The sequence below is a fragment of the Mastigoproctus giganteus genome, chromosome 10 (assembly GCF_048544385.1).
Source record: "Mastigoproctus giganteus isolate SK-2022 chromosome 10, ASM4854438v1, whole genome shotgun sequence".
Lineage (NCBI taxonomy): Eukaryota > Metazoa > Arthropoda > Arachnida > Uropygi > Thelyphonidae > Mastigoproctus > Mastigoproctus giganteus.
The window spans coordinates 220112651-220124297 of record NC_143584.1 but is presented as its reverse complement, the minus strand read 5'-3'; the positions used below and the strand labels follow the sequence as shown (position 1 = coordinate 220124297).

The 11647-nt window shown below is 34.4% G+C and overlaps 1 protein-coding gene across 1 annotated transcript in view; it reads right to left on the bottom strand.

Moving 5' to 3' along the window:
- Window positions 1–548: 548 nt before the first annotated feature.
- Xpc (DNA repair protein complementing XP-C cells homolog) overlaps window positions 549–11647 on the bottom strand; it is a 34693-nt gene continuing 23594 nt past the window's right edge. The window contains exons 4-7 of the mRNA XM_090383285.1: window positions 9145–9313; window positions 3698–3791; window positions 984–1077; window positions 549–900 (exon numbers count right to left, since the gene is read on the bottom strand). Of these exons, the coding sequence (XP_090239411.1) occupies window positions 805–900; window positions 984–1077; window positions 3698–3791; window positions 9145–9313 (453 nt within the window). The 3' untranslated portion in view covers window positions 549–804. The remainder of the gene's footprint in view (window positions 901–983; window positions 1078–3697; window positions 3792–9144; window positions 9314–11647) is intronic.

Genomic DNA, 11647 nt, shown 5'->3' with positions numbered 1-11647 from the left:
GTATTTATTTTTGCTGTTGAGTAAATAATTAATGAATTAATTTATGTTTGTTTTAGAAATGACAATGATTTTTTTGTGTGTGTAAAGTATTTTCACATATTTCAGATAATGCTATTATGTCATGCATAAATAAGTTCTTGCAGGTACTGACTGAAGTATGTCTGTATCTACGAGAACGTATGTCCATTTCCATCCTCAAAGGGTTCTCACTCATCTTGTGTGTGTGTGTGTGTGTGTGTTTTCTGAGGTCAGGAAATCTTGTGTTAGCTGCATATTGATCATATTAAATTATGCATATTCTACTTCATTATAAAACAGGACTCGGAAAAAATAACTGCTTAAATAGGTATCAAAACTGAATAATAACAAGTTTAACGATATTTGCTAGAAAAATAAAAACTTAAACCATATTGTGTCTGGGTTAATGTTATTTTCTCAATTATCTTGTTAAATCACTATATAAACAGCAGAATATAATACTACTACTATAATACTACACCTTCGGAGAATATAATACTATGTAAAGTCCTTGTGAAAACTATGAAAAATCTTTTTCATATATTAAAAAGCCAAGGTTCTAGTGTGCAGTCAACATAATTACATCAAAGAAGATTACATCCTCAAAATATTAATTTGCTAAAGTTTTTAGCTTGAATTTATAACAGATATTTTCTCTGTGAAGAGCTAACATGTATTTACACGAAACTTTAAAATCAGACTTTTTTTACTAAATACCAACGTTTGTTAGAACTAAAATGTTTAGCTTTACAATAAAAAAGGAACAAAATAGCTGCAGCTAGCAACTTAATCTCCAGAATGGTACTTGGCTTTAAGTCTCTCTCTAATCAGAAGTCCTCTTATTAGTTTCCTCCAGTTTCCATAAATTCTTTTTTCTCGTTTCTAGAAAGAAAGGTATACCTTTAGAGAATCCATCATTCCCTGTATTAACAACAAAACAATGTTAAATACATAATAATACTTACCTCTCGTTCTTTTTCCTTCATAATAGCCTGATCTTCTTCCCAAGCAGCTATAAGTGTATCTTCAAATTCCTTGCATACTACCCATCCATCAAACCTGTTGAAACAAAATCAGAAACTTTTACTGCTGGTACTATCAATAGAAGCTCTATATTCAAGTATTAAGTTGAATAGAAAGCATTTTAAAAAATTTTAGTACATCATCCCATTAGCTACTTAGATGCTTTTATATTTACAAGTAAGCAAAAAATGAGCAAGAACACTCAACTAGTATTATAAAAATGCTTTTTAACTTAAGAGAAAAATTAAACGATCATGATTTTCTTTAACCAAGTTACTATTTTTTCAGTTTTTAATTTATACTTTTAAGTGAAGAGAGTTAACTCGCATTACTTTTCCTTTAACAAATATGGTAAACAATCCCCAAGTAATGCTATGAAAAATGTCTACCCCCCCCCAATTAATTTTCAAGGTCCTGTTAATTTAAACTAACATTTTCTCCTATGGATATGTATTATCTTAAAAAAAAAAAACCAACATATTTTCTAAATTGTTTAACTAAATTGCTAGAATCATTTGTTCTACAGCTGACCAAACAAATTACAATTTGGGTGTAGAATAATTTCATAACCATCAACAAAACAAAGTATTTACTTCTATTTCCATGTTTGTAATTAACTGAGGGAGTCAGTAGTTTAGAAGCAGTTTTGTTTGTTGTTTTTGGTTTTATTGCAGGATAGTGCCATTAGCTTTCAGGTGTGCACGTCTGCTCATTTCAGGTGCTGGCCTCTAGCCTCTTCCCTTGCTACCGACAAAAGTTCTGCTTAATTTTAAGGGTCATTATTTGTTTGGCTTTAAACTCTTTCATAATCAGTTTTTGTCTGGTGATATTTAACGAAAGTTAAATATCACCAGACAACTTATCATTGCTTGGCACATAATGGCCTTTAGCTGCCATTACGCAGTAAAACCTCAAACAACAACAACAGACAAAACTGGTTATGTTTAAAGGTGCCATTATTCGAGGTATAAATACATTCTGGACTAGATTTTTTCCTAACAGTCCCATGTGAGATAGGTACTTTTCTGTGAAGTAACTATAGCACAGGGATCATAGGTACACAGCTTAGCCTGTCTGCAGAATTTTGGAGTTATCGAAAGTCCACATATTTTCATCCATAGGCTTTGGGGTTTTTCCACTATTAAGATGGAGCAGCAGCAGCAGCAAATTTATTTTCTGTTCAGCTTATTTTACATTTAGACTGACATTCAGAATATATTCAAAAAGTTATTGCACATCCACACTGCTGTTCTTAAGAACAGGTAAAGGAGATAAATAGTCTCAAAAAAGTTTCTTCAGATGTTGGGTTTGTATTTTCATATTTTGTCAAATGTAGCACTTTAAGACAGTCTCAGCAAGTATCTATGTTCTTTCATTTGTGCCATCAAAATTCCCCTAATGTTTCAACATTTTAACAGCATATTTTAAGTATCATTATAAAACTTCAGCCCTCACCTTTTCTGTGTGAGTTATGTTTGTGTAACATATTTTTGTCTTTCACATTACTTTGTAGTATCATTTTTTAGGCACATCAGAAACTTAGAACAAGACCATGTTGTGACATTGTGTATTATGTCTGTAGAAACATATTTATGATTTGCATATCATGCAGACTGTGTGTGTGTGTGTATACTGTGTCGGGGTGGTTCCTAGGCATATGCCCATCTCCACCTAGTACATTTAAAGAATACAGAAAACTGTAAAGTGGGCCTGATAGATAAGATAGCTAAGAAATAGAGTATCCAAAACAAGAAAAATTTTGAGATGTTTACAAATTTCAACGCTAATATCTAAAATTAATACATCATTTTGTATAGGAAAGATTAAAACGTATTAAAGAAGTGTTTGTGTGTTTAGTGTACTGTTAACGTCAGGTCACTTTGCCATCAGGAGGCAGCTGACATCAACAGCTGCCAACTGATGCCCGTTCCCAGCACGTGGAGCCGGACCTGTTTCTACTATTGTTAGCTATAGTGCCAAAGCACAATTCTACACCCAACAGAGAAAGTGCAATACTATTGGGTGCCAGCTTTCCAGTCTTGGGCCGCCCAAACCCAAGAACTGGAAAAAAAAAAAAAAAAAAAAACCACCGTAGTGGTACATACGGTGGTTTTTTTTTTTTTTTTGCAGACTGGAAAACCTCAGAATAACTCACAGGGGGAAACCTCTAACCCCTCCACCTCAGATCGGCTAACTGCAGCCTCAATTGAAGACTCAGCCATCTAAGCATTCATGTATAAGCATCTGACTGAATCTTGAGCCATATTACTTATCGATCTCACTGACTCTTTTTACATATCTACATATCAATATGTAACTGATCTTTTTATGTATTAATTTGAGTGAATGCCATGTAAGTGTAGTGTGGGAGGTAACTGAGACCTAAACTTCTGAAGCGTACAAAAGTCTAGATTTACATCTTAGATTGTAAATCTAGATATAGACATGTACACTTTCATGGTATCTACAGAACTCTCCACCTTGGCACTAAAGACAACTTTTAAATTAGAGTGTTGGTAGATCCTGGTGCTATGAGTGTTGCAGAGTGAATGAGGAATATGCAAGGATAGAGACCTTATATTTGAAATTATGAAGAATTCTTTTGATATTAAAGAAAAACAAAAAGGAAGAGGAAATGCTAAAACAATGAACTTACACTGGAAATGATCCACCACAGTTTCCATCAAATCCAATCATTGCCTGTGCACAGTCTATTCCTAACTTTTTTGCTACACGATTCAGTCCAGGATCTAATATAAGAAATAAAAGAAAAATTCTAGTACTTGTCATAGGTAATTCTCCAAATGAAAAACAATAATAAGTATTACCTCAGAACAAATTAAAGAGAAAGTATTCTAGAATATTAATGAAAAAAATAGAGACAGCAACTATTAATTTCTAGTGTTTTAGTTTTTGCTGCCTTGCCAAAATGCATAACATAACATTTAAAACTGATGTGATACTCAAGCAGCTGATAAATAAGTCACCATTTCTTTCATACTGTGAATTCAAGCAAAGCATTTTAGGCAATGCTAAGACTGCTAGTAAAGAAAAACCATTTGCTCAGTACTGGCTTGTCTTTTTTTCCCCCCTCTTTAAGAATAGCTTTTAACATTAACCTTTAAAAATTTCACATTTCCCCTCTTTTAACATTAGACACACCTCGATTTCTTACAACACATAATATGTTTAACTGCATATGAACATTTTTAATTACTTTTTTATCCTCTTTAATAATTCAGCAAAATTCTGTAATATCTTTATAGTTGCAGTAATTTTTTTTTTTTTTAACTACTCTGTAACCTAATAATGTCTCATAAGCAGAATTTCACTCCACCCTTTAGAAATTTAGAACACAGCCATATATGAATCTTTATCAAGGACTTTTTTCCCTTGCCAGGATATTATCCAAACCTTGCTTGAACAACCCATTAATAACATTCACCTCTCTCCATGTTCCACTTTTAGTAGATTATAATGCAACCATATACAGAAGCTTCTCATTGACTTTTTTTTTTTTCTGGTTAAGAGCATTATATGCATTGTAAAAATAAAGTCTAAATTTCATAGTGACAATTTTTTTCTTAATTTCTTAATTTTGCATTTGCTACTCCATTTTAAAAAAATATATATATAGCAGTGGCAGTGAATAAGACAATTTTTATGCACTGTTAGAATACCTTAATTATTTTAAAAAAAATTTTCAAAACCTAACTGGTCATTTGTGGTGGTCACTGTGCTCCATTTTTAGAAACCATAACATGGCAGCAAAGAGTTTTTATCAAATTTTTTTCCCAATCGAGCCTCCCTTAAGTACTATAAATATAAAATACAGACCTCTACTATCCAAGCTTCCATTAACCAAGGTCTTCGTTAACTAAGATGGCCAATCAAAGCCAAAACTAAAAATAATAATAATGAATATCAAAGAATAATTATTAGTAGTGACAAATGATGCAAAGAAGCAAGCTTATATGACATCAGCTATTAAAAAAATTTTTTTTTTTTTAAATATACACAATCTTGTACATCTCTAATAATTTGTCTTATCTTCTCAAACTACCTACTTCCACAACACCAGATGGACATTTGTTCCAATAATTAATTACTCTGGCTAAAAATATATTTTTTGGACATGATCCTGACTAACGTGAAAATGAGAGATTTTGCATCAATCAATACAGTGGATTCCAGTTATTTGTGCCACCGGTTAATCGGGGCAGCCGTTTATTTGGGGCAAATCTTAAAAAACATAAACCAATTGAGAAAATAGCTATGGTTTACTTCGCTTAATTGGGACGGCATGCTGTTTAATCGGGGCAGGAGACCGCAGCACTGGAAATTACCCTACGATTGTCTCCGACGGTACCACGTAGTTTGGTCGAAATTCTGGAGGTCACAACCATAAAACAATAAAAACAATTAGCAGTCACCTGTTTATTGGGCTTTTCTGTTAGTGAAATCTATCATAAATGGACAGTACACTTGATCTTACTGAATTTGCGATAATACCGACAGCTGGAATTCTGTCGGTTATTATGGTGAAATGTGTTTACACTTCCATGAAATCTTCAATCATATAAAAAAATTAATTTTCAGATCTTCTCTTCATTCTTATTTTTAAAGCTTTGTAACTCGTTACTCCATTCTCACTTGCGCATTTTGTGTTACTTGCAATTTGTGTGCCGTGTTCTTTGTTATTGATTACTTATCTTTTTACTGTTTTAAATTTTAACCCCCACCCACAAATGTCAGTGAACAGAAATGTCAACTAGTTCGTACGTACATATTACAGTACGTATTAATTATTCCAATTATCACATATATTCTTCCGATTTTCACGTATCATTTAATTTTTTAATTGGTAAGGTTTTATAGTCAGTAGATAATATTCCTCCTATTTTCGTTAATTAGAATCGCTGTTTAATAGAATTAAAATTCAATTCACAAACGTGATCACAATGACCAGCGCTTACTGCACGTCGTATAGTGAACGGTACTTTACTATGGTGATTCCATCGTAACGTGATTTGATTGTACAGTGAACCAATTGTAAAGGGGGGATACATTGCATTTTTAACTATTTACATGAAACTTCAGATAATTGGGGCAGCCACTTAATCGGGCAAAAATGCAGTAGTCCCGACTGGACTGTATTATTGTTCTCAGAATTCATTCCATAGTGTGTGTGGGCTGATGAATCATGTCAAAAGCTTGAATTGATAAATATTAAACAATACACTAGTATCTGGCAACAAAAGCAAGGTGCTTTTTATTTTATTTATTTATTTTTTTTAAATCAAAAGTTAATCCAACACATGCAAGCATTATACACCAGTTCTCAGTGGTTGGTTCTGACATTTGGATGCCACAATTAATTACCAATGTGCTTGAAACTGTAATATGGAATGGCAATCTCAAGATTTTGGAATGTACACAATCAGGATGCTCCCTGCACTTAATTTTAAAAAGTAAATTTATCAAATTTAATACATTTATGTAAATGTATGTTTATGTATTCAAAGAAAGTGCATCACCCCTTAAAATTGTAATTGTCGTCTGAATAACATAAGTATATGGCAATATTTCTTACAGATTGCATCAGATAAGATTGACATGCATAGATGATGACATAATATTGCATCAACTGTTACTTTCAGTTATATAAGCGCACTCACCAAGAGTTGCAGTCATTCCTTGCTTATGTCAGGATGGCAAGTTACGTGTAGTTGATGCCAAGAAGAAAGAGTGCCATTGTTGCTTTACGTGAGGAAGGCTGTTCTTCCTGTCATATTACTTATAGAGTGTCTTGTAATCAGTCGACAGTAAGTAGATTCCTTTCCAAACTCAAGAATACTGGTTCTGCTGATAGGGAAAAAAGAACCAGATGCAAACGAGTTTCTAGGCCAAAACAGGACTGTTTTGAAGCGCTTATGCTTTAAAGACCGTAAAGCTTCTTCATCTGAGCTGAAAAGAGAATGGGAAGAACACACAGGAATGGTAGAAAATGCAGTAACAGTCAGAAGATGCCTCTTCAAAAATGGACTTGTAGCCTGTTGTCCTAAGAAGAAGCCCCTCCTCACACAAAAATGAAAATTAATTTGGTGTAAGGAGCATGTCAAATGGACCCCCAAGCAGTGGAAGTCAGTTATTTTCATGGGAAACAAACGATTCACGTAGATGTGGTGAAGAATACCATCTAGACTGTATGGTGTCTACAGTGAAGTTCCCTACCAGCCAAATGATATGGGGGAGCATTTCGTATCATGAAGCAGGTCACCTGCAGTTTATAAAAGGTTCCATAAATGCCAATGGATACCTGGTTATATTGGAAGGCAAATTGCTGCCAACCATTAGAGACCATTTCAATCTGCCAAATAACTGCATCTTTCAGGACGACTCTGCTCCTTGTCATTGGGTGAAAAGTGTAAGTAGGCACTTCTGTAGTTATTTTAGCTTCATTTTTGCATTAGAGATTCGACAGCAACATGTTTACATTTGTTACAGGTGAAAAAAATAGTTGGAAGAATGGTCCATTACAACTCTTAGCTGGCCAAGAAACAGCCTGGACCTGAATCCTATAGAGAACTATTGGCATCGTGTGGAATCTGCATTTGCCAGAAAGAAACCAAAGACCTTTCGTGAACTTCATAATTTGTGTTTGGAACCACAAACTATCAGTTGATTATCTTCAGAAATTGATCTTGTCAATGCCTTGACGGTGTGATGCTGTCATCAGGGCCAGAAGCAGTTCAACTAAATATTAATTTGCACCTGGTGAACTTTTCATTTTTTTTTTCATTTAAAATGACAAACTGAAGCAAATTGAGGGCTTCTGATAACATTTCAGCTGTAACTGTCGTGTTTACCAAAACTGTTGTATAAAGGTTGCAAATGCTCATTTTGGAATATTTTGAGAGCACCTGTCAAATATTACTTAGCTTTGCCTTAACTATTAATAAATATCTTTTGTTTATATTTCTATTTGTGATGCTAGTCATTAAAGTAACATACCATTGCGAAAAAGGGTTAGAAATTCCTAGGTGATGCACTTTCTTTGAACACCAGTGTATGTTTTGAAAGTTTTATAAATGTCATAAAAAAAAAAAAAAAAAAAGAGTACAACTAACATTAATTTAGTGCCTACTACATCATACTGTACATTTTATATATACTGCTGTACTGTTTTTTGTTTAATAAAATACTTTTAAATCTGTTTAATAAAATACTTTTAAATCTGTTTAATAAAATCCTTTTAAATCTCTTATATGTGTATTTTTACTGCAGTTATGTAATAAATACTGTACAGTAATAAAGGAATCCAGAAGCCTTTATAAATAGAAGGTGAAAAAAGGTGCAGTTTCTGTTCACAACCAGTCTTGGTCCCATGCACCAATTAATGTTCCACCTTATCTTTGTTACAAAAACAATTATTTCTGTTTTAGTTATTTTAATTTTTTCCCATTTAATTGTATTCCATTTTTTCAAAATTATTTACTACAAAAATCATTCCTATCTCTGACTAAAAACAATACTTTCACACCACCACCACCACCACCACTGCTAGCCTTGTAAAGTTTTATCGCATTTCTAGGGGTTGTTGGAATGTTCAAAACACCCCATATGCTATTTAACCCTTGCCCACATAAAGGCCCCTACTCCCAAAATTATATTTCTTCCACCTAAATGCCTTTGATAGTGCTTCTAAATGTCTATCATTTCATTGAATCTACATTTTTTTGGCAAAATCATTTTAAGCATCACTGGAGTACTTCAGACACCCCAAATGATTACTCTAGGGATAATATATTAAGCTTTCCAAAGACTTTTCATCCAGTTGTATTTGTAGCATATCGGTTCCCATAAAGGAAAGGCCTAAAAATAAATAATTACTCAAAAAACATGTTTAATAGATATGAAAATTTGACATAAATATATACAGATATAAAAAAAAACAATGGAATTATCAAATATTGAATTTCAAATGCCTTCATTCTCTTTTACAAATTTTGATAAATATATCAAAGTTTACCATAAATATTTACTACATTTTTGAAGAAGTCCTATTTACTGAACTGAAATATACCTGAAATTAGTACTTACACTGCAGATGCACTGTTCCTTTGGGCAGCATAGAAGGCTGAAATAACTCTACATTCCCATATTCGTTCCTGGGAACTTTTCCATCCTTAGCTGCAGGTGGTACATATTCTTCTGTCTGCCAGTATCCGAAAAGTTCTAACGGAAGATCTGTCTTGAATTCTCTTGTCACCTGCACATATTAATGAATAAAAATGAAAACTAATTCTAATCAAGAATCACCTATAATACATAAAAATAGATAGTGTTCATAAAGTCCCATCCCACATTTCCAATGCCATAAAAAATAAATAAATAAACAGAGAAAGTTATTGTTTGTGGAGAAGCTACTATATGGGTGGATATTTCACTAGTTGCTTTGGAATGTGGTACCAGAGAGCACCATTATTCAAAAGTGGAACTGTTCAGAGAAAAAGTGAATGTGTAATTCTCTATGGAAAGCAGCTACCAAGGATATCCTCAAATGATTCAGAATGTGCAAATCCTCCATCAGAATTGCTGCTGATCTTCAGATACACAGATGGTGTGTCATTTTTCCCATAATAAAGTGCAACTTACGTTATCGGGTTTTTAGGCACATCAGTGACTTAGATGACATTGCACCATTATGTATTCTTTCCAAGTATGTGTTCAGAGGCCAGTTTGCATGTTATGCAGGCTGAAAAAAACTAGAATAACTCACAGGGAACCCTACTTCCTCTGCCTGAGTGAGATCAGCTAACTACAACCTCAGTTGAAGAGGACTTTAGAAATTCCTCTGGTCATAAACAGGAGTCAGATCCAGACCTCTCCAAATGAGTGAGAAGTGGCAACCCATGACACTGTCACAAAGGACAGTACAACTTATGCATGAATCCATACACATATCATTATGATGTGCGTCCACAGAATATACACATTTCCAATACATAAGATGACCTAGATATTGGAAACATATAACTCTCATCTGATAAAAATCTGCAACAGGTTCATGAATGACTTATATTTTCAGAACTATAGACAAAAAGGATTGTGAGAATGCAGAATAGGACAAGCACTGCTGTAACTCTAGAACAAGTGAGCTATCTACATAACACAGTAGGCTGTTGTTGTTGTTTGGTTTTTAGGAGCATTAGCAACTAAGGCCATATTGCTCCGAGGATATGCGGTGGTCAATCCCTGACCTTTCTGCATCCTCCGTATTTGGTGGTCACGGGCTCGAACCCCGGTCTAATCAAGAAGCGTGTGCTACACACTGCCACTCCTGCCCACCTGGCTACGGAGGCGCCACACAGTAGGCTTTTGTTTGTTTTGTTTTTTAGGAGCATTAGCAACTAAGGCCATATTGCTCCGGGATATGCGATGGTCATTCCCTGACCTTTCCGCATCCTCCGTATTTGGTGGTGACGGGTTCGAACCCCGGTCTAATCAAGAAGCGTGTGCTACGCACTGCTGCTCCTTCCCACCTGGCTACTGAGGCACCACACAGTAGGCAGAGGCACTTCTACAAATATAGAATTGTATGCACTGAAGCATATATCCACTGTGTTCAGATAGCAAGATATGTAATCTTGCAATGACTTCCTTCAAATTATGGGGTGCTGAAACATACATTAGTTATTTTGAATGTTCCCAATAAAATAAATTACCTATGTAATTCCATCCTCATGTAGATACCAATCCAGCTGACCTTTGAATTTCCCTAAGTTGTCAGCCTTAATGGCCCAACCACCAGTTAACAGAAAACTTCCTACAATCCAGTCTATATCTTTTTCTTCTATAATTTGAATTGATGATGTTGTTCTGGAATCATTTATAACAGAGAAAATTTTTCCCTCTTTCATTTTACCTTCTCCTCTTAGAACCTTATAGACCTCAATTGAGTCCCCACTAAGATACCTAGTTACCAAACTCTGTTGAACCCACACATTAAAAGTTTTTTTCTCATATGAATGCCCTTTTCCTTCTCACCAGGCATATTGTCCATCTTTGGACTCTTTCAAGAAGCTCAATGTCTTTTTATTTGGTGTGGTCTCCGAACATGGACAAAGTATTACAAGAGTGGTCTTATAATTGCCTTGTACAGTTGGATTGCAACCTCTCTATTTCTACAAGCAAATAATTGATAAATAAACAATAGACCACACCATGGGCCCCCTCTACTGCCTGTATGCAATACAGAGAGAACTTCATGCCTACCCATACTGTAACTCCCAATTCCTTTCTTCAACTACTTTTTTAAATTCAGACCCACTAAATGTACAAGTTATTTTGAGGTTGCTATTCACCCTGTATAAGACCTTACATTTTGCTGCATTAATGCAGCAGCAAATTTCAAGGTCTTATACAGTCATCCCAAAAAACGTGTTGCTCAGTAACCATTTAACAAATCTCCTGATGATATCATTAGCAGCAGATTTTAATGTTTTTATCCCTTTGCTGATGTCATTTAAGAAAATCAAAAACAATAGTAACCCCAATCCCAAAGTATCAATCTTTGGGAACCCCCACATCTTACATTAGCCCA